Raw genomic sequence first — 24,649 nt, forward strand, 5'->3', positions numbered from 1 at the left:
AAAGTGCCTATTTGGGAACACCGTAGTGACGACTTGGTTTAACATTACTTGGCAACAGGGAAAGTGGGGCAAGGTGCATTTGTGTCTCCCATAAAAGCAGCTTCACTTGAAATCACTTTGTGATTGTGCACGGGTAAAAACGTCCGCTGAAGTGTCAGATTCTTACTTAATTATTCTGCTTTCTGTATCTTCTGCATTGCATTCAGGTTACCCTGATGTTTTGTCTCATAGTGCCGTCTTAGATTAAATTCTGTAATTACAGCCACATTAGCTCCACAAATGAGACACACGGGTTCAGTAAACATATACTCAGCCTCCCATCGGTTTTTAAAGGCTCTATTTTCAGAATCAACTTTTCTCTTCAACATCGTGTGGGCTAGCTTCGCAATAACTTGCAGCATCATAAGCTAGACTTGATTAATGCGGTAAGTGTTCGGCAAGGCAGCTGAAGCGTTGCATTGCATTATGGGATCTGTAGTTTATTGTGTTACCAGCGCTTCATATACCCGGGCCATTAATAACAATAATACAGTATATAAAATGCGGCCCTTGAGTTTGACACATATGGACTAAATAGAACTTGAAAAGATATATTTTTTCAAATGTGATCGCGCAATTCAGATAGAGTTGACGCGCACTACAGCCTGCATGCCTCAATAAGTCATCCTCCCCTCGCTCTTACTTTTTACCGCTCATCTAATGAATCCACTGGGTATGGCTTTACCAAAACAATCATTGATGGCGAATAAAGTATCCATTATTCGAGTATGTAGATCGGGATATATATATATATATACATATATATATATATATATATATATATATACATATATATATACCCGCAGCGAGAAGTAGTGTGTTAAAAAAGCTAGAAAAGAAAAGGGAACATTTTAAAACGTAACATGACTGTCAATATACAATATTTGTTTTGTGAGTGTTACTGAGTGTTGCTGTCATCAAGGATTTGATTATCATTATTTCTTTCAATCAGGTTCGTATTTGTAGGATGTGTTGTGTTCAAGTTACATTCCGTGTTTGTCAATCGTTGTAAAGATGACAGGTTTCTTTCATCGATTCGTTTCTTACTGCATCAATAAACAGCTCGGTCTTCTTCTTTATCTGAGACCTGACACACTGCAAGCACGGGTTTTTTTTACACTGTCTTCCTTTAGCGGGACATTGACTTTTTCCACCGTGTGCTTTGTTTCCACAGTAGCTGGATTTATGAATATGCTTGTATGTATCAGACGCTTCATATTTTTGCTGCCTTTTCAATTGTGTAATTCGGTTTTGTTCAGCTCTTTGGAACTGTTGCTTTTATCTGTGCACTGCGTCAGTTCACGTGAGCCGCTCGGTGTACATGCATCGAAGGTTCCCAGCTGTGCTGGTGCCATCTCGTGCGATGTCCATGGCTGTATTTAATGTTACCTTAGTCCTTTCTCTCGCAGTTTCGCTGAGTTTGTGTCAAACACCACCCTGACCATCTCATCTTCCTCTCCATAAGCACAGTCCTTCACCCGTGAATATTTAGTGGGAGTTTGCTATTGGATTGCCGCTGACGGACGGAGGGCCTTATATGGGCAGGCACTAAATTACAAACGCAGCGCAGCCTGTCTATGAACTTAATTTAAAGTTTAGGTTTACATCGTGCTTTGTTTCCGAAGTAGCAGAACTCATGAATATGGTTGTATATGTCACTTGCTCGCTTCTTATTGTTTCGCTGCCTTCTCAATTATATAATGCATGTTTTCTTCAGCGCTTTTTGGAGGTCTTCCTGGTTTTCTATGTACTGCGTGATTACGTGGGAGGCGTGATGATGTCACACGAAACTCCGCCCCCACGGCATTCAAGATCATCTCTATTACAGTAAATGGAGAAAAACAGCTTCCAGTTATGACCATTACGTGTAGAATTTCGATATAAAACCTGCCCAACCTGCCAAATTTCAGCCTTCTACCTACACGGGAAGTTGGAGAATTAGTGATGAGTCAGTGAGTGAGTGAGTGAGTGAGTGAGTGAGGGCTTTGCCTTTTATTAGTATAGATAGGCCATCCAATTAAGGTAAATGTCATGTTTTTAGTTGTTATAATCTGATGAAGAATATTTTATTTTATTTTTTGTTGTTTTATTTTTCAGTTTTCCTCCTGAGGGATTGCCACCTTATCGTGGTCAGGGGGTTTGCGTGCCTCAGTGACCCTAAGAGGTACACAGAGCTTAGCCTTCAGGTGGGACACCCAAGTTGGACAGGTAGAGGCCTGACAAAGTGCAATCCAATTACATGACAAAAACAGTTATCCAGAACACCCCCACCACCACCCCTTTCCTGCCTCCGTCGCTACCATGTGCCCCCTTCACGTTTCTTTCTGCCCCCTTAAATATGCCTGTCTAGAACCGGCCCAGATTGTCTGCCTTGTACATCTGTTTGAGCTCTCATTATGTGATAACTCTCAAAAACACAAGTATCCAACCCCTATGTCCAACATCTAATTAGAAAAAAACAAATCAGACCAGTCCGATTATGTTGTAGCATGTTGCACAGAGTTGTATATAGCAATAATTTGAGCCATATAGTGTTGTCAAACAACACAACTGGTAGTAACAGGCATGTGCTGCAATTGTCAACAACCTACTTATTTTCTTAAGGTTATGTAAAAAAAGACCATGACTTAAACTCATGTAATGTGACATTGGTCTAGTTTAAAAAGGGCAAACATCATCCAAATAGAGATGTTTTGAACTATTCTCAGATTTATACTTTTTAAAGTGTTGGCTGAAATTAGTTCATTGGTGTTGAGTTCATTGAGTTCTTCATTAACGAGGACTAGAGTGTTTTATGTTATGCATATAAGTTTAAATATTGTTGTTCTGGATTTGTACACTATATAAACTGCTCTAAAAAAATGAAAGGAACACTTTGAAAACACATCAGATCTCAATGGGGAAAAAATACTGTTGGATATCTATACTGATATAAACTGGGTAATGTGTTAGGAACGAAAGGATCCCATATCGTTTCATGGAAATGAAAATGATCAACCTACAGAGGGCTGAATTTAAAGACACCCTGAAAATCAAAGTAAAAAAGTGATGTGGCAGGCAGGCTTGTCCATTTTGCCGAAATTTCATTGCAGCGACTCCAAATCACACTCAGTAGTTTGAATGGCTCCCATGTGCTTGTATGCATGCCTGACAACGTCGGGGGGGTCATGCTCCTAATGAGACGACAAGTGGGGGATCTCCTTCCAGATCTGGACCAGGGCATCACTGAGCTCCTGGACAGTCTGAAGTGCAACCTGGCGACGTTAGATCGGCTGAAACATAATGTCTCAGGGGTGTTCTATTGGATTGAGGTCAGGCGAGTGAGTGTGGGGGCCAATTAATGGTATCAATTCCTTCATCCTTCAGGAACTGCCTGCATACTCTCTCCACATGAGGCCGGGCATTGTTGTGTACCATGAGGAACCCAGAACCTACTGCACCAGCATAGGGTCTTACATTGGGTCCAAGGATTTCATCCCAAAACCTAATGGCAGTCAAAGTGCTGTTGTCTAGCCAGTGTGTCTGTGTGTCCCTCCATGGATATGCCTCCCCAGACTATCACTGATCCACCACCAAACTGGTCATGCTGAATGATGTTACACGCAGCCTAATGTTCTTCACGGCTTCTCCAGACCCTTTCACGTTTATCACATGTGCTCAGGGTGAACCTGCTCTCATCTGTGAAAATGACAGGGTGCCAGTGGTGGACCTAATTAATTCTGGTATTCTATGGCAAATGCCAAGCGAACTCCCCTGTACAGGGCAGTGAGCACAGGGCCCACTAGAGGACATCGGGCCCTCAGGCCATCCTCATGAAGACTGTTTCTGATTGTTTGTTTATTCACACCTGTGGCCTGCTGGAGGTCATTTTAGGGCTTTGGCAGTGCTCATCCTGTTCATACAGTAGAGCACTTTAAAAACTGCTGAAAACACATTACTTTAACATGGCCTTTTTATAACTTCACTTTAACTTAATACTGATACTCTGTATGTTCAATTTATCATAATAACTATTCACAGTGGCTCCAAAATCTGTACTGACCCCTACTCTCTCTTCTGTTTCTTTTTCCGGTTTCTTTGTGGTGGCGGCCTGCGCCACCACCACCTACTCAAAGCATCATGATGCACCAACATTGATGGACTGAAAGCCAGAAGTCTACGTGACCATCATCATCAGGTCCTTCCATGAAAACCCTAAATACAAAGAGGACTGTTTGATTTATGTTAGGTAGATTGCCCAGAGGGGACTGGGCGGTCTCTTGGTCTGAAACCCCTACAATTTTTTTTTTTTTTCTCCAGCATTTGCAGTTTTTTTTTTTTGTTTTTTCTGTCCACCCTGGCCATTGGACCTTACTTATTCTATGTTAATTAATGTTGACTTATGTTTATTTTTTATTGTGTCTTCTATTTTTTTATTCATTTTGTAAAGCACTTTGAGCTACATTTTTTTGTATGAAAATGTGCTATATAAATAAATGTTGATTGATTGATTGATACTTGCCCAAAGAAACAGATACTGGTCAGTCCTGCTGATGGGTTAAGGACCTTATTTGGCCCTGTCCAGCTCTCCTACAGTAACTGCCTGTCTCCTCCATGCCCTTGAGACTGTGCTGGGAGACACAGCAAACCTTCTGGCAATGCCACATATTGATATGCCATCCTGTAGAAGTTGGACTACCTGTGCAACCTCTGTAGGGTCCCGGTATCACCTCATGCTACTAGTAGTGACACTGAGTGTAGTTAAATGCAAAACTAGTGAAAAAACAGATGAGGAGGAAAAAATGTCAGTTGCTTCCACCTGTTAAACCATTCCTGTTTTAAGGGTTATCTCATTGTTGCCCCTCTTCTGCTCCTGTTATTAATTTCATGAACACTACAGCAGCTGAAACTGATTTTCAAGCCCCTCTGCTACTTAACTGACCAGATCAATAGCCCAGAAGTTTCATTGACTTGATGATATACTCTGATTAAAAAGTGTTCCTTTAATTTTTTGAGCAGTATAGTTTGATGAGCAGTACAATATAAAACAGTGACACTATACAGGATTAAAAGTTCAGCCCTTTATTTTATTGGTAATATTTGTTGTTTTGTTAAAATAAGGCTACTTTCCCAGGATCAGTTGCTTAGGTGTCTCAAAAAGTGGCAAGTTACCACTATGGCAGGGTAGCTGTGTTCAGGTACTGTATATTGTAAAAAGTCTTCATGATCCAGAAGTTGAGCAAGAACTCTATTTGTCATAATTAACTGCATGTTGTTGGTATTCCACTGAATCTCCACAGGAAATGCATCAGGTTGTAAAATTGTTGCTGTAGTCAGTGTACCAAAAAACTATCACTACCCTTCCACCCAAAATGACAATGGTACTGCATATCTCATTTCCAAGTGGTGCTGCCAGTCTATTATTGACTAGTGAAATATTGATGGAACTTACACCTAGAAACTCAAAATGGGTCATCCTCATTCTTTTACTGTTCTTCTGCCTAAGAAGTCACATGTCTAATTTGAAGAGGGTAGAGTCATTGCCTTTGACCAAGGACACCCACAGCACCAACAAACATTTGATATCAAAGTATTCCCATAGCATTACTGCACAGCCACACTGCACAGAAAAATCACAAATGTGTGAGACCTTCAAAAGTAAGCCACAAAGCAGGCCGGAATCTTAACCAACCTGCCCAGATAAGTCATCCATCCATCTATTATCCAATTCATTATATCCTAACTACAGGGTCACGGGGGTCTGCTGGAGCCAATCCCAGCCAACACAGGGCACAAGGCAGGAAACAAACCACAGGCAGGGTGCCAGCCCACCGCAGGGTGCACACACACACACACACACACACACTAGGGACAATTTAGAATCGCCAATGCACCTAACCTGCATGTCTTTGGAATGTGGGAGGAAACGGGAGTACCTGGAGAAAACCCATGCAGACACGGGGAGAACATGCAAACTCCACGTAGAGAGGATCCAGGAAGTGAACCCGGGTTTCCTAACTGCAAGGAAGCAGCACTACTCACTGTGCCACCGTTCCGCCCCAGATAAGTCAAATCAAGTCAATTTTATTTGTAGAGCACATTTAAAACAACAGAAATCAACCAATGGCTGGCTTTGGCTTATACCAGGTTAAATGGGGCTTTGATGTCAAAAGTTCAGAAATATAAGGAATGTCCTAAAAATAATCAAAATATCATGAAAGGGAGGGGATTATTGTAAAGCCATGTATTGTACAGTGATGGGCAGCAAAGAATCTTTATTAAAGGAGAATTTATTAACAAAATCAGAAAATATAACAAAACAATCAGAAAAGCAAAAAAAGAGGAAAAAGGGATTTGTCTTAATGGCGACCCACAGGAAGAAAGTCCAAATATACAATTTCAGAAATCGAAGACCAAAGACAGAAGCAGAAATTAATTAAATCCAAGAAAATCAAAAAAAGAACAATACTCAAAATAAGACTTATAACTCAATCAAAGTACACGCAAATGAACCACAAGTGGCTGAGGTAATTCTAGACAGTCCAATCACAAAACACAAGTGACATTAGACAACATAATTACATAGATAGAAGGAAAAGCAGGATAAAGTGATATGGATGTGGTGATACAGTGGCTCAGGTATGAGGAGACAGAAAACTACAATCAGACCACTATGTACCACTTAATTACAAACTGCCTGAAGAAGGGGCCTGAGTTGTCTCAAAAGCTTGCATATTGTAATCTGATCTGTTAACAAATAAAAGGTGTCATTTTGCTTGACTTCTCATTGTATCCATAATGGCTAACACGGTATAAAATTCTACTACTACTACTTGGGGAAAAGTACAGATATCCTGGATTTGGGTGAAATACCTCACTCTGAAATAAACTGCTGCTGCATTTCCTATACAGAGTCTAAATTTTTGCTTCAGTGTAGTCCGTATAGTCCCTAATTCCATTAAATCTTCCAGGAGCGTGTCTTCTAATTCCACCCTTTTCCATAACAAATCGCAAATTGAATAGCAATGTTCCCCGAGAATCATATCAATTAAACCAATGCATATTCAGGCAGGTTTTTCTGTAGGGGATGATTTCTTGGCAAAACCCCATAACACAATCAGCTCACTTTGTGTCCAACTTGGCCATACTACGTTTGCCGACACTCTTCAAGACTACATACAACATTCACGTGGTCTTCCCATTGATCGTTCAACCCTTACCCCAAGTAACATGTTGATTAGATCCCTGCTACCCTCCTCCAATAAATGTCTGCAGCTCACATAATTTCCACAGCCCAAACTCTGGTCCGGCTCCAAGAAAACATGTAACTAATGCAAGGCCAACTCTCTTTTTTGGATTATTTATTTGTTGTCCTACTGACAACAGCCATAATGACTGCCTGAAAAAGCAGCATTCAGTACAATTAATGCAGTCCTAAAAGAAGACTTTGTTCCACATCACTAGCACAATTCTTTTGAAAAAGATAATTCCAGAGGGTCACTGAAACACCTCATCTTAGGTGCCTTTTTAATGTGTTATCAGCCGGCTTACCACAATGGTTTATTTTTTGTTGTATATTCTACTATTTTCTTGATTTAATTATGTTTAATATACTTTACAATCTATTTAACAGCAATTAATGAATTGATTGATAATTATTCTGCAGTGGGCTGGCACCCTGCCCGGGGTTTGTTTCCAGCCTTGTGCCCTGTGTTGGCTGGGATTGGCTCCAGCAGACTCCCGTGGCCCTGTAGTTAGGATATAGCAGGTTGGATAATGGATGGATGGATGGCTGGATAATTATTACTTAGTGTTATGATTGACTAATATGGATGGGAGGACTGAAATAAGGGGCTAGTAACTGGAGGGAGATGGGGCAAATAAATATTTTTATGTTGGCTGTCTTCAAGTAAATAGAGTAGGTTATAGCAGCCTTCTTTTTTCAAGTTTATACTACAATTCTTTTTGATCTGTAACATTCAAGCAGAATTCATTTGTGGAGCACCTTATAAATTTAGTCCTGTAGCAAATTGACCAATTGATAATCAGAAGATAAAAAGCATAATTTGATTTGAAGATTGCTACTTAATTATGTTTGATTTGCTTGTGCCCTTCTTACGAACACAATTGCAGATTAAAATAAACGGCAGTGTGATATATAGATTGGAACTATGCATCAGAATTTGTCTCAGTAGCAGCCCCATGCTGAAAATGTGGATATTTTTTGTAATATTTCAGGCAGAGAACTCAACAGTGAGAAGGACAATTGAAGATTCTAACCTTGCTACATAATGGGAGACAGGGCAAGAGTAGCTGTATCTAGTATAAAGTGTGCAGTTCTTATTTCTTGAGGCATTTCCCATGGCTGGTAGCAGAAAAATGTGTGACTAGTAACTACAATGCTGCTGCTACAATACTAGAATATTCTCTTGAGATGATGTTCCTATTTAATATCTAAAAATGTTCTTATGTTACATTTATTGTGATCATTTCCATGAGATGATACTAGGGATCTGTGGACTTAAGCAGCCAATGAAGGATCACCCACTGAAGGTATATAGTCAGACACGATTCCAAACCACATGGACAGACAGTATTAAAAGGCATAATAAAACTCTGAAAACTATTCTAGAATAATAGTTGACAGCAGAAATAATCCTGTTGCTAACAAACAGGAATGCTGAACTGAAATGTAAAATTCCTACAATCATTAGAAGTGCAGATTTTTATTAACTTCTTTAAAGATGAAATTGATTATATACAACACCCCAGACTTTAATGTCACCGTGCAAACTAAATATTGCACTGGAAAATCCTGTCTCACTTTATGCACATCACTTTGCTAATTTTATTTGATAAAAGAAAAGACATTCACAACATCAAAGGGTGCATGCTCTGGAAGCCTGCACAGATATTTGTTTTCACTCTGCCCTTCACTACTATCTCCTATGGGATTGACAGGGTGTCCCATAACTGATGATGCCCTTTTAGTTAGTTTGTTAATTCAGTGGGACTCTCTTGAAGTGATGTTACCAGCAACAGTACACCACAGGATAGAAAATGACACTGGCCATCAGAGAGATATAGAATATGTAAAGGATGTCATTACCCACATTAAAGGAACACTGACTCCTAAGAAAGAAGAGTCTGCCTTGGTGTTAAAAGATTAGTGCTTGTCATTGATGTGAACCCCCCATGTACTTGTAGTAATGCACCAGCTTTACATTCACTCCCTGAAGAGGATTTTTGGTGCAGTGTGAAAGTCAATAACCACTTCATTTGTTTTTGTTGATGTTAGCTGATGCCCAAGCAATAAGACTGACACTTTTTGAAAAGGCCTAAGTAACAACGTCAGAATCAGCATTTTCCAAAAGAGCACTCGCAAAACTGTCTCTGGCCTACTCTTCACCATTTATGCATCTCTGCGTAGTTGGAGTAGCAGTTGCCCAAAGCATGGCTGAAAGTCCTACAGGAAACCATTTGGCACCTTTATGAATTTAGGATAAAATGCACAGGTTCTTGTATTGCCAAGTAGAATAACTTCAAATGTTTTGAAAGATTTTTTTGTTCCCTTGCTTTCCTTTTGCAATTAGTTTTTACTTTCGTGTAACCTGTACAGTAAACTGTTTTTTTGTACAAGTTGGACAAATGTTTTTGGAAGGATTTTTTTTAAATAAGGAGAGTAAAATAAACAGTGACAATATATCAAAGAATTTATGACACTTATATGCTCAAATCCACAAATCAATTCAAATTCCCTAAATAATCTGGTTGCACAGAATACATTGATAATTTTGAATCAGCACAGACAATACTATACCTTACATCAGACTGGCTACTGTCGACCACATTATTACAAATCTACAACAGCCTGGTACTGTATTTAATATGTGTAACATGTCTGTGGTGTGGAGATGGCCAGGGACCTGCATATTGATGTTTTTTTTTTGTTTTGAGCAGCTTCTAAATAAAACTTTTCTGGCAGGCAGCTCTAAATATAGAACAGTCTTTTCTAGAAGCAGAATGTTACAACTTGTGGTCGAAATATAACATCTTATTAAAGAAGGAAACATCCCCTAATTGGACAATTCAGTAATCAGGCCAGAGAAAAGCTGTTCATTGGATCTTTTAATGACTCCTCAGCAAAATGCCTTGGAGGGAGCATTCATCAAAAACACTCTGCTACTGCCTGGTCAAAATGGTCAGAGAAACAAAGAATAGAGGTTCATTTTATAAACTACTGAATTTACATACACCGTCAATCAATGCATACATTTTCATCTGGTTGGTTCGTTGGTTTAAGCAGGGTCCTGGAGGGTGCATGGGAGTTTGCCCAACCAGTCTACATGTGTTTTGTGGACTTGGAAAAGGCGTTCAACCGTGTCTCTCGGGGAATCCTGTGGGGGGTGCTCTTGGAGTATGGGGTACCGGACCCCCTGATAAGGGCTGTTCCGTCCCTGTACTACCGGTGTCAGAGGTTGGTCAGCATTGCCGGCAGTAAGTCGAACCCGTTTCCAGTGAGAGTTGGACATCAACAGGGCTGCCCTTTGTCACCAATTCTGTTCATTTTTATGGACAGAATTTCTAGGCGCAGTCAGGGTGTTGAGGGGGTCCGGTTTGGTGGACTAAGGATTGGGTCACTGCTTTTTGCTGATGATGTTGTCCTGTTTGCCTCATCCGGCCGTGATCTTCAGCTCTCTCTGAATCAGTTCGCTGCTGAGTGTGAAGTGGCTGGGATGGGAATCAGCACCTCCAAATCTGAGACCATGGTGCTCAGCTGGAAAAGGGTGGGGTGCCCTCTCAGGACTGGGAGCGAGATCCTGCCCCAAGTGGAGGAGTTCAAGTATCTTGGGGTCTTGTTCACGAGTGAGGGAAGAATGGAGCGTGAGACCGACAGGTGGATCGGTGCGGCGTCCGCAGTGATGCGGGTTCTGCATCGGTCTGTCGTGGTGATAAATGAGCTGAGCCATAAGGCAAAGCTCTCAATTTACCAGTGGATCTACCTTCCTACCCTCACCTATGGTCATGAGCTATGGGTAGTGACCGAAAGAATGAGATCGCGAATACAAGCGGCTGAAATGAGTTTCCTCCGCAGGGTGTCTGGGCTTTCCCTTAAAAATAGGGTGAGAAGCTCAGTCATCCGGGAGGGGCTCAGAGTAGAGCCACTACTCCTCCGCATCGAGAGGTGTCAGATGAGGTGGCTCGGGCATCTGATCAGGATGCCTCCTGGACACTTCCCTGGTGAGGTGTTTCCGGGCATGTCCAACCGGGAGGAGGCCCCAGGGAAGACCCAGGACACGCTGGAGGGACTATGTCTCCCGGCTGGCCTGGGAACGCCTCGGGATTTCCCTGGAAGAGCTAAAAAAAAGTGGCCAGGGAGAGGGAAGTCTGGGCATCTCTGCTCAAGCTGCAGCCCCCGCGACTCGACCTCGGATAAGTGGAAGAGGATGGATGGATGGATGGATGGTTAATTTGTTTACACCCAAATGATTTATATAAAATTAAAGTCTATTACATTATATTCTGGTTCTTCTTATGCCTTTTGAGATGAGCTACCACCCTTGAAATTTCTGTGCATATAACAACTGTCCATTCTAGTTTATAGGACATCTGCTGATTTCTTAGTCGTCTCTTAGTCTTCCTTCAGTACATTTTGTATATTACATCCGCCTTTCTTCTGGTACATTCTTTATTTACTTGACCATCTCAGTATTTTTCCTATACCAATTCTTATATTTCAATGTGCATTTTGTTGTTCACTTGATCTTTATCAGGTTTCCTGGTGTGCCTGAACGGTTTCTGACATTTATTATCCCTTTATGCTATTTGTTTAAGGTGAATGTTACATTACCCTAAAATTATTCTCCCACAAGTTTGATTTCTTAACCATAATCTTGATCTGTTGAGAACTTAATACAATGTTGCACTTAGGTTTTTTTTGTAAAATAACATAAGCTATTTGACCATTTGGTCCATCAGGCTCATTTAGCTAACAGTCAGGATTTCCCAATATTTCATCCAGATATTTTTTAAAGTTGCCAAACTTGGAATACTTGTGACTTTACGTTGCCAATTACAGAAAATCCATCCATCCATCCATTTTCTAACCCGCTGAATCCGAATACAGGGTCACGGGGGTCTGCTGGAGCCAATCCCAGCCAACACAGGGCACAAGGCAGGAACCAATCCTGGGCAGGGTGCCAACCCACCGCAGGACACACACAAACACACCCACACACCAAGCACACACTAGGGCCAATTTAGAATCGCCAATCCACCTAACCTGCATGTCTTTGGATTGTGGGAGGAAACCGGAGTGCCCGGAGGAAACCCACGCCGACACGGGGAGAACATGCAAACTCCACGCAGGGAGGACCCGGGAAGCGAACCCGGGTATTACAGAAAATGAACTGTGTTAATTACAGAAAATGAACTGTGTTAATCACATCCTTTAAGGACCTGAAATAACAGGTACACAAAAGATTAAAAGGTCAAACAAGTAAACGCATAAGGCGTGTCCCACTCTATATGATTAGTGAATTAAACGTATCTAAGTGTTACTACCAAATATACCTGTACTATGTGCACATCGATTTATCAGAAGGGTGGATTATATGCACTACTCGCATTTCCCTACCTGCGTTTTGCACGACAACACTAGCATTAGGAGACCAGTGAAGCATAACGAAGAAGCGCTATACTATTTTAAACAGAACAAGCCTTGTTGCTGCGGCTCTGACTGCAGAGAGCACCGCTTCCTGATCTATTCTCATTTTGCCATGCTTGCAGCGCCGGACTTGCGCCTCCTGATGACTTTCAAATGGATAACCCGAAGATCCGACTGGATAATCTTCATAAGTAAGGATACACGATAATTATTAACTTTCATATTACTTCAATATTGTGATGAGAATTCTGTAGTTCGAATTTGACCTATATAGCCGTCTTTTACGTCACTTTCGGTAAAAAGCATAGTGCGACTGAGAACAAAAAAATAGAGCTGCTGTTTGCCCATTGTAACGTAAGGGTAAGACTTGTGGTCAGAATACTGATTGCAGTTAATAATATATGTATTCAGTTGACAAAAAGAATGCTGACTGGAAAGAGCACAGTTGAATAAATTGGTTGCTTTGAATTTAATGTTTTTCAGTGAGACTTCTTTGGAAAGATCTAAAGAAAGTTAAATGTCTTGTATTGTTAAAAAGAGTACTCACTCGTAAGTAGAAGAGATGCAGGGGCCTCTCACACCTTTGGCTTTAATGCCCGCAGTCTCGAAAGAGCGTGTTACAGTGACTGTTCATTTCGATAGTTCGGCGCCCGTCCAGGGTGTGGTCGATCGCGATTATATATTTTAAGAGACTAGATGAGGGGTCTGAACAAGTTTGCTTCATAATCAAACCTGAAATTTCAAAATTCAACTTTTTGAAACAATTAAGTAGCTCCATGACAACATTCCTCATGCAGCAATTAAAAGTACCAAAATCCTATAACAGAAGTGTTAAACTATATTTTAATATAACATGTAATATAAAATGGAGAGAGATTACATTTATTTGCAAATGCAGTATATTGTATTATATGCCAATAAATGCCTCAGAAAAGTCGTATACAGTACTTTTATTATCTGTTTACTTTTATTATCTGTAATTTCTTATATACCTTCCATAAAGTCTATCTAGTCATTCATAATTCCTTGTATTTAGCTATCCACCGTCTTATGTCACATACACCAAGTTAAGTGCTGTGGGGGCCTCTTTCACATAATCTCTTTTAAAGATCTGGATGAAGCCATAACAAAGTTTTATTGAAACAGAAAATTACTCTTGTTGAATAAATAAATAAATAAATAAATAATAAAATACATAAATAAATATATATGAGCGTAGAAACCTGTGTTTTAGAGACCTAAATCGATTAAAGATACATGCATAATTTGATGGACGAACAGGGCCATTACCAGCTGGATGGAAGGACCGGGGGAGAGAGCATCCACAAGGCCTTACCTTCCCCAGGATGCTAGAGGGCAGTCCCCTGGTTGGCTCTGGCACTAGGGGGAGCTGCAGAGACAGCAGAGCCCTGCTATGTTGGGCTTTAACCCTACCTGTGGGTGACTCCAGACCTTGCTAAGGAGCCACCTGGAGCACTGCCAGGTATAGCATAAAAGGGGCCACCTGCCTTCATTTGTAACCAGAGTTGGGAGGAAGAGGACGAAGCTCACTATAGAGGACTGGAGGTAGAAAGAAAGACAGACAGACAGACAGAAAGAAAGTCAAGGTGCTGCATTGTACACTGTGCTTAGTATTGTACTGTGCTATGTCATGGAGAGTGAGCAAAAAGCGCTTTTTACAGAAATAAACGTGTGCTTTGCCTGGAACTCGTATCTCTGCCTGGCTCTTTCGGGTTTGGGCAGCTGGAGCGCCCTACGGTGGTTCACAGTAAGCAATTTTCAGCTTTACTTTTGGGAATTGTGCCTGAAGTCAGTTGGTATGCAGTACCAGCACTTCCACTTTTTGACTTTAACAATATTGTCAGAAAATGTTTGCTTAGTGGTGCATGCCAGTACATCTCACAATGCAGTTCAACCTTCCCTACCTGCCCCATCCGCTCTCCATACTCATTTCCATATATATGTGTGCTTTCATACTTTTAAGGGGAATATACAGCACACACCACCCCTCTCTTCTTCATTTATTTTTATATATCAGTGCGTCTTGGGACATTGAAAAGAAATTCCCCCAAAAGCCCCATCATGAAAAAGGCAAAACATAAAAAATACGGCAATGTTTTATGATACTTCAAACACTGAATCAGCATACAGTAACTCTGAACCAAATCTCCTATGGCTGGGGTGTTGAACTCCGGTCCTGGAGGGCTGCAGGTTTTTATTCTGACCATCTTCTTAATTTGTGACCAGTTTCTGGTGCTAATTAACTGCTTTTGCCTTAGTTTTAATTAATTTGACTCAGGCCCCTTAGTTGTTTCTTTTTCCTTAATTAGCAGCCAAACAATAATGAGAAACAAAACAAGCCAAAACATAACCAGCTAACCACAGTATTTGAAAATAAAGAAAGGTGATGGTCTCAGTAAGGTTGATCTCTCGGGTCACCAAAACACTGTGAGGATGTTCTTTAGAAAAATCAGTTTTGGGAATGTCTGCTGTGGCAGAATGACAGCAGCAACAAGCCATTGAATTAAATAACGGGTTTAATTAACAGCAAGAATCGACTTCTCATTAAGAAACTGGCTGGAGTGAAATTGGCTGGAGTTTGAAGCCCCAATTTAGCTGCTCATCTGTTGGCTAGTTTCACATCTCATTTCTCTTTGGTTGTCATTTAATGAAGAAAAATCAACTGAGAGAACTGACTCCTTCAAAACAGAGCTATTAAAAGGAAGGGGAAAGGAGTTAATTAGCAGTGAAGACTGCTCGCTGATACTGAGTACTGAGTACTTTAAATCAGAAGTCTTTTGTTAGGAGTGTGGAGGCCATGAATATGGGACAATTGTCCATGACCTCTGTGTTTTCAGAAAGAACTGTGCAGAAATTTTTTTTGCAACAGTACCATCAATAACAATATCAGGAAGAGTGGAGGGGTCAGCTGAGATAGAGAAAACAGGATTCCATGATAACTTGCACTGAGTGGGCAATTTTGTAAATCAGCTCCCTATCATAGTGCCTCCTAAACAAGCTGGCCTTATGAAGACAACGGTCAGAAATCCATGAGAAACTGCTTACCTGAACCCAACGATGTAAAAACAAAGATGACACAATCTTGCAATATTGTCAGAATTTGATAATCAGAACTCGACCAAGAAGTGAATTTTGCTGTTGTCTTTAATGATATTGCAACTTGGAAAGCTCAGAGGTGGATTCTGTAGGAATTAGTGCAGTGCAATAGGACCTGATATTTGTTATATTTGTTTTATATGTTAGTATTGTTTTAATCAACTGTATATTTACAAAGCAACATATCCACTCCTCACTAAAATATACACAATTTGCTGCACTTAAAATGGAGCACAACACATTTAAAAATAAAGATGCAAAAGTGTTTTTAATAGAGTTATGCCATAATGAAACTGTTTTTTAGACCAAAATATCCATCCATATTATTGCAAAAATTATGTATTGAATTTACAAAAAAAAAATTTAAAAGCAAAAGTGTTTGCTATTGAGCTCTTTAGGTATATTAATCATCGTAGTTTATTTTTAAAGAAAACTAGTGTTTGCAATGCATACATTTTAAAGTTAAATAAAAATGCTAACTTGAATAAGTTTGTTAATACTTGAATACTGAGCAGAAGCTGTGCCTTATTAATTAAACATTTTTAATTGATTTAATTGAGCATATTTGGAATGCTTATACTCAGTTGAATCAATTAAGTAATGCAAACTTGGAATTTTAGGCTATAATAATGCAATAATGAGTGTGGAAAACATTGGTTACATTTTAATATGTTCTTTTAACACAGTCGTCTTTCTTGTATGAACTACAAAAACATAAAATCTTTAGTGTGCCAATCTTTCATTAATCTTAAATTTTTACAAACATTTATAAAGAAATACAATATATGAAAAAAGGCCTTTAATTCTTAATTCAGCGGGTTTTCCATAAGACCGTACTATAAAGAAATACCAACAACCTAACCAGCTTAGCATTTAAACAAAAACAGTTGAAACCATTTACTGAGAAGCACTATTTACAAACACAAAGTTTCCGAAATAATGTTACAGCTAGTGATATTTTTTTAAACTACTATTTACAGAGATGTCATTTAACCTAGTTTACATTTAACACTTTAGTTTCAATATTTTATTTTTACTGACACAGTCATTCTTTCTACCAAACATCATTGCATTAATAAATTACTATATCCTTGTATTTTTATTCTGTGGTGCAATTTATATACATTGAATGAGGCTGGCTCAACTCTGTTGGAGCAAATGACTTGCAAAGATATGCATTGCAAGCAGAAGAACTTTGCAGACTAAGTTAACGTTTCCTTGAGCTGTCGGTATCATGTTAGATAGCCTGCTATGCATTAAAGATCTCTGCTTTGTCCACATGTTAGGGACCTTTTCAGAGCCCAAAGCATCAATGTTCAAAAAGGACTGGTAAGCATGGCTGGACCGAATGGGCTTTTCTCATCAGCATTGTACTAATGTCCTAAATAGTCCTAGAAACTTGTGTGGTAAGATAACAGCTCAGTTGTTCCATTGTCTCATCCTGTTACTTCTTAAACGTTGTCAAAGCTTCTGCTGCAGTATGTGGAAATCCTTAATTAACACTTTTCACATCTTGCATTATTTAATAGCTGTAGAATTTTTAACCTCTGACATTCCATTGATTGATGTCTTTGCTTTTCTTCTTGGTGGAGAAGAAGAACTTGAATAGGGCTACTGGAGTTTTTTTTCCAAAATATTAATAATTTGTGAAGAAATCAAATTCACTACCTTATAAATAACCCATTGTAACACAATAACACATTATTTTGATATTCTCTAAAATACTAACAACAATTTGAGCTCAATACTGCAACAAATTTTTTTCCAAAATGTTACATATTTATTAATAAATGTTACTAAGTAATTTATTAATTGTGTACTTGTTATATAAAAGATTATTTAGCAGCTCATCTGTAAAACAGAACTGAAAGTTTGTGTGTGTGTGTATGTTTTTTTTTTTTTTTATTAATTTTAGTTTGTTGCTTGTATGCATTTGTATTGTGTCAGGGCTTTTGCATGTTTTATTTATTTATTTATATTTTTGCAAATTTTTGAAATCAGAAAGGCATGTTTGCTCTTTTTAAAATTCTGATTTCACAAGCACAGTGTTTTTTTCCTAAATGTATATGTTTGTCACCTATCTTAAATCCTGCCCATAAATTAACAGAGTTGCCACCCATTTACTTTTTGTAAGAGCAAAACAAATGTCACAAATTAAGGACTCTGCTTTATCTATCATGGTTGGTTGTCTCCAGAATCTCATTCAGATATTATTTTAAAATTTCAAGCTTCCTGATTTTTTATTTTAGTTTGTTATTTTATTGTTTGTGTTTCAAACTCTTTGCATCAATATTCATGGATTCTATCTTAAATGTGAATCCTCTTAAGTTCCACTTGTGCCTATGAGTATGTTTTTCAGCATTTAAATTTAAAAAATCTGATTATTGTTGAAGTTTGACAACCTGGATTAGGTCTTCATAGAATCTTCCCTGTTCAAGAAAAAAGTGGTTTATTTCCCTAAGACTGTCAGGTAGGACGTTTCCTTTAAGCACAGTTGCTGTTCTTTGCACAGCTTCCATAGCAGCTATGACTTTTGAGCAGCAAACAAATACTGTGCACAGTACTACAGATGTAGGGATGGTTTCTTGATAATGAATGGTGAGAGTTTCACATGTGCTCATCTCACTAGTCTCTCATCAAGCTCTTTCATTCGTTTCTTGGTTTCAGAGAAGATCGATGAGAATCTCTCGCCAGTGAATAAAAGCCATGCCTCCAAAAACTTTACATTTAAAAGACATGGTCACCAAAAGTTTAGGTGAAAGTAGCAGTTTAAAATATGACACTGATGAGAAACAATGAAAATTAAATAGTAAAATAAATTGTGTACTCAAATTATTAATGCAAAATATGTGCAATAAATGTGTACTCATGAAATGCATGAGGAAATTAAAGGCCAGGCTCTAGATGCAAATCTTAAAGGCACCATAAATAATAAAAAAAACAACAAAATACTGCAGTGATTAAATTGTTTACATTTGCCGGGCAAAGGAAAATGATGCAAAGGCAGCTGTATGAGAAATGCACAATGTCTAGAGTGACGGAGGTGGATGTGCCCTGGAATAGCTTTCTAATGATTGGTTGAAGGAATTAAAGCAGGGTGAACGAGACAGCAGCAGTAGGTAGAAATTTCAAATTAGAAATTGTAGCAGAATGATTAATTAGCAGCAAAAGCAGTGCTGTTAAATATATTCTGAGAATTTTGTAGGACACCACCAGATGCAAAGCTCATGTGTCTTGTGCAATTCCTAGCCATTTCCAGACAATGTTCCTGTCCCAGAATATTTGAACATTCACTGAAGGAAATCCATCCATCCATTTTCTAAACATGCTTATCCAGAGCAGGATCACAGAATAATCAGAGCCTATCCCAGTGCAAATAAAATGGTCATGCCATTAATGAGGCATACAATGATTTTTATTACGAATTACATTTACAAAAAACACTGTTCATATTAGCGACTCTTCAAGGTATAAAGTTAGTATTTAAATAGAGGTGAAGAGGGAAATATATAATAGAAACTAGTGAAACAGTCAAAGAAAATTGTGCATAGTGTCAGTTTATCTCCAAAACAAATAACTTATAATTAGTAACAAAATACCTCAAATGTCAAACATTTAAAAAAATAAAAACATTTTAAAATCCCCCATAAAAAGTAAAACCAAGCAACATGCTTTTGAAAATACTAAATATGTTATCATTTTTATCAGTATATGTAAAACATTATATTTATCAAAAATAAAATGTATGTGTCACATATCTTCCCTCAGATGCTGATGTCATCCATAGGAAATGAAAGAGAAGCAGCTGAGAAGTTTTGCGTTCTGTGGTGTGAGAGTTAATAATACATTTGCTCCTAAAAATCTTTGTGTTTTGGTTGCCACTAAGGGGCTGTGAGGGTGTATTTAAAGCTTTTTTCCCTTTAGACAGGTTCTTTGCTCTTTTTTTGTCCTGCACAGGAACAAAAGCAGCTGAGTGTTTGTGAAGTGTTTGGAATAGTTACTTGTACTTGTTTTTGTTCTAGTTATTCATATTTAAACTAGCGTCGGCGAGGCAGTGCAATAAGCAACCATAGTTGAGACTGGTGTCTCTGTAAGTAAATAACTGCTGTTGTAGCAGTGAATAGTTAAAAGTAACAGAAACAATGATTCCTTAGTTGGAAAAAACGCAATGGCTGACTTTAAAGCAGTAAAGAGAAGAGCTCAGTGGTACCTAGGCAGACAACTAGCATTAAGGCACAAGCGGCTGTAAGAGTAGACAAGAAAGTAAGAAATTAACTAGCAGCAGATATTTAGTGAGTTTTTCTAGACTGAACAGTTCTTAGCTCTTAGGAAAGTAAAGCAGTTAAGGGGGTGACAGTGTAAGGGTTCATTAATACAAAGGAGTACAAACAGTGCAAGTGGAGAGCTTTTAAGTAAAGAATAAAAGGAGCACAAAGTTAGGTGAGCAGACAAAAAAGGGTAGAGTTAACCTATTAGAATGACAAACAGCAAGCAGTCAAGGGGGAGAATCTTACTAGAATTTAAGGGGCCATATGGTGTGATCCTCCAATAGAGATAACTTTACCTTAGGCAGGCAGAACAATTTGGCAGGTGGGCAGTGGCACCAAGTGCCACATTTGAGTACCTAGAAGAGAAACAGAATAGGTAACTATTAGTAACAAATTATAACGATCATATTACGTATGTTTTAGTGCTATTGACCAACAACAGAGATGCAGTCTATATAGTTAATCAGCAGCTATAGTCAGAATATGCTAAACTGAAGTAGTGAGTCTTCAGCCAGTGTTTGAAAGCTGAGACTGAAGGGGCATCTCTTATAGTAGCAGGCAGACCATTCCACAATTTAGGGTCCCTGTAACTAAAAGCACAACCTCCCATTGTTATTTTATTAATCCTTGGAATCATAATTAGACCGGCATCTTGAGATCTTAATGCACATTCTGGTTTGTAAGTCATGAAAAGTTCAGACAAATAAGGCAGACCGTGGCAGTGTAATGCTTTATATGTTGAAAGGAGGATTTTGAAATCTGCCCTAAACTTAACCGGGAGTCAGTGTAAGGATTTAAGTTATGAGATCATATTTTCTTGTTCTTGTAATAATTCTTGCAGCAGAATTTTGGATCAACTGGAAGCTGTATAAAGAACCATCCAGTGAACACTGCATTGCAATAGTCACTCCTACTAGAAATAAATGAATTAATTAATTTCTCAGAATCCCGCTTATTTAGGAAACACCTTAACTTCCCAACATTTTTAAGATGGAAGAAACATGATTTAGACAGCTTTGAAATGTACACTTTAAATGACATGCTAAAGTCAAAGATAACTCCTTGATTGCATGCTGATTCAATAAAATTAATGGTGATTCCAACTGAGTTAAACGATGACAAAATATTTTTGCGATCAGCATCATTATGTTCAATAAATAACATCTCTTTTATTGGCATTTAAAGACAAGTGGATCTCATCCATCCAATCTTTTAATTCACTAACACAACTAATTAAAAACAACATTGGAGAAACTATATTTGGTCTAATAGAAAATTATAACTGGGTGTCATCTACGTACGAGTGAAAATTAACATAATGTTTTCTAATGATATATCCCAGTGGAAGCATATAAAGTGAAAACAGTAAAGGTCCCATTCCTGAGCCTTGTGGGACACTATATCTCAGTTCTGTGTATAATGATGGAGTACTGTCTGCACATTTCTGTACGTACCTGAATCGATTTGATAAAAAAGAGCTAAACCAGGCAAGTAAAGTGCCTGTAAGCCCAACATCATTTTCTAACCTGTGCAGTAAAATAGAATGGTCAATGGTATCAAACACTGCAAACCATTTTCAGGTTCTTGCTGAGCTACACAGTGTCTCTGAAAACTCTTAGGTGGTAGGCAGGCATGAGTAACCCCACTGGGGCACTTCAAAAACAGTTCCTAGAAAGAGAAAGGCAGTGATAGTTGGGGCCTCAATCATTATGGGGATTGAATCCCATGTTTTCTCCAGAACAGAGAGCCACACAAAGTGTGTTGCCTTCCAAGTTCACAGGTGGGAGACCTTCCAGGGAGGGTGGATAGACTCTTGGCCAGAGCAAGGGTGGATCCAGATGGCATTGTCTATCTTGGAACAAATGACATACATAAGGTCTGTTTGTTATAGTCTGTCATTTCTGCAATCCAAATTTAAAGAGTTAGGTGCCGGGCTGAGGAGCAGAACTGACATCACTGTGTTGGGGAGGCGTCTGAGTAAATTAGATAGATAGATAGATAGATAGATAGATAGATAGATAGATAGATAGATAGATAGATAGATAGATAGATAGATAGATAGATACTTTATTAATCCCAAGGGGAAATTCACATAATCCAGCAGCAGTATACTGATACAAAAAACAATATTAAAATAAATAGTAATAAAAATGCATGCAAAAGCAGACAATAACTTTAAATAATGTTAGCATTTACTCCCCAGGATGGAATTGAAGAGTTACATAGTGTGGGGGAGGAACGATCTCCTCAGTCTGTCAGTGGAGCAAGACAGTGACAAAAATCTATCACTGAAGCTACTCCTCTGCCTGGAAATGACACTGTTCAGTGGATGCAGTGGATTATTCATGATTGACAGCAGTTTGCTTAATGCCCGTCGCTCTGCCACAGATGTTAAACTGTCCAACTTTACTCCTACAATAGAGCCTGCCTTCTTAACAAGTTTGTCCAGGCATGAGGCGTCTTTCATCTTTATGATGCCTCTCCAGCACACCACCGCGTAAAAGAGGGCACTTGCAACAACCGTCTGGTAGAACATCTGCAGCATCTTATTGCAGATGTTGAAGGACGCCAATGTTCTAAGAAAGTATAGTCGGCTCTGACCTTTCTTACATAGAGCATCAGTATTGGCAGTCCAGTCCAATTTGTCATCTAGCTGCACTCCCAGATATTTATAGGTCTGCACCCTCTGCACACATTCAGGTAAATCCTACTGCTATTTAATGTACACTTCAGAAAAATTGAAGAGAAGGTTTTTCCCACAGTCCATCTGCATGTTGAATTAGGAAAGTGTTTAGAAATACATGATGCCCAATTGTTATCTCTCTCACATTAAGTTATTTAAATTAAGTCAACTATTTAGTAATTAGTTTTATTTTATAATTATTATTATTATTTGTTAGTTATTATTTTTACTACATATTAATAATTCTGTTAATTTTTTAATTAATCATGTTCCTTTATATTCTTCTCAAGGCACAGTCATTACTGTAGAGTTGAGCAACTAAGCATGTTACTTCAAAGTGTTTTACTGGGCAATATAAATATTCAATTATTGAACTCTGTACATGTAGATGAGAACTGGCCATTCACCCCAAAAAAGCTCACCAATCACTTAATTCTTCTAAAATTACATCAAGTGTAGTTTTGAAAGTCCCTAAATTCCAACTGTCTACCACACTAATTCATAGGTTATTCCATGTGTCTATTGCTCTCTGTGTAAAGAGAAACTTCGTAATGTTTGTGCAAAAGTTACCCTTAACAGATTTTCAAATGTGTTGCAGTGTTCTTGATTAACTAATTTTATAGTATCAGTCTCAATCCACTGGAATAATTCCCTTCATAATTTTAAACACTGTGGTTTACAGGTAATGTTGAGTGCAGATAAGTAAGTAGGTCCTTGACAATTTAAGGCTTTATATGTTGTCAGGGATGCCAGGGGCAACGACCCGGCCGGGATGCCGTGAGGGACCAGATGTGGGTTTGCGCCCACCCTGGATCACGTGGGGGCTGCCGCCCTGGTTGCTTTGGGGGCCATGGGTTGAGGGCAGGGAAGCCCCACCCTGCAGGGGCCCGTGGTCACCGCCAGAAGGCGCCCCAATGCCTTGGGGACCTGTTACCTCAGCACTTTCGTCACACCCGGAAGTGCTGGGGGGAAGATTTAGACGGACACCCGGAGAGCTGCCAGGTGAACAGCCGGCACTTCCGCCACGCTGGGGTGTGGCCAATGGGGGAGTGTCGGAAACACCTGGAGCTCATCCGGGACATGTATAAAAGGGGCCGTCTCCTCTCTTTCAAGGTTGTAGTCGGGTGGAAGAAGGACGAGGCACGAGAGGAGTGTGGAGGCGGCCCGAAGAAAGGCATTTAGTGTTGGCCAGGACTGCGTATTGGGGTCTTTGTGCACGGACTGAGTCTGAGTGACGTAAATATTGTAAATAGTTGTGAAAATAAACACGTGTGGGGGTGATAAACAACATGTCCGCCTGTCTGTGTCCGGGTCGGCTCCGTAATGTTAAAAGGTGAAATTTGAAATTTGCCCTAAACTAAACTAGGAGCCAGTGTAAGGATTTAAGAACTGGAGTTATATGATAATTTTTGTTTTATGTAGTAATTCTTGCATCAGCATTTATACAGCAAGTAACTGATAGTTTCATAGGGAACAATTAGAACAGCCAGTGAATAATGCATTACTGTAGTCAATCCTATATATCCTAAATAAATGCATGAATTACTTTCTCACCATCTTTCATATTTTTGAAAGATCCTAATATTGTAACATTTTTAAGATGGAAAAAATATTTTGCATCATTTTGTAATGTGTGTTTTTAAATGACATACTAGTTTCAAAGATAACACCTAAATTTCACATTGATTCAGTAAAACTAATGGTGATTCCAACTGAGTTAAAGAGTAAAAGAATATTGGTGTGGTCAGCTTCATTCTCTCCAATAAATAACATTTCTGTTGTTTCTGTATTCAGGGACAAAACATTTTCAACCATCCATTCCTTTAACTCACTGACACAAATATTTAAGGGCAGCATCGGTTAAATGTCATTTGGTCTAAAAAAAAGGTATAATTG

The 24,649-nt window shown here is 39.0% G+C and overlaps 1 protein-coding gene across 1 annotated transcript in view; it reads left to right on the forward strand.

Moving 5' to 3' along the window:
* The first annotated feature begins 12,683 nt into the window (after positions 1-12,683).
* LOC120518907 (SLAM family member 8-like) overlaps positions 12,684-24,649 on the forward strand; it is a 35,349-nt gene continuing 23,383 nt past the window's right edge. Inside the window, exon 1 of the mRNA XM_039741923.1 lies at positions 12,684-12,876. Coding sequence (XP_039597857.1) covers positions 12,798-12,876 — 79 coding nt within the window. The 5' untranslated portion in view covers positions 12,684-12,797. The remainder of the gene's footprint in view (positions 12,877-24,649) is intronic.

The sequence above is a fragment of the Polypterus senegalus genome, chromosome 18 (genome assembly GCF_016835505.1).
Source record: "Polypterus senegalus isolate Bchr_013 chromosome 18, ASM1683550v1, whole genome shotgun sequence".
NCBI lineage: Eukaryota > Metazoa > Chordata > Cladistia > Polypteriformes > Polypteridae > Polypterus > Polypterus senegalus.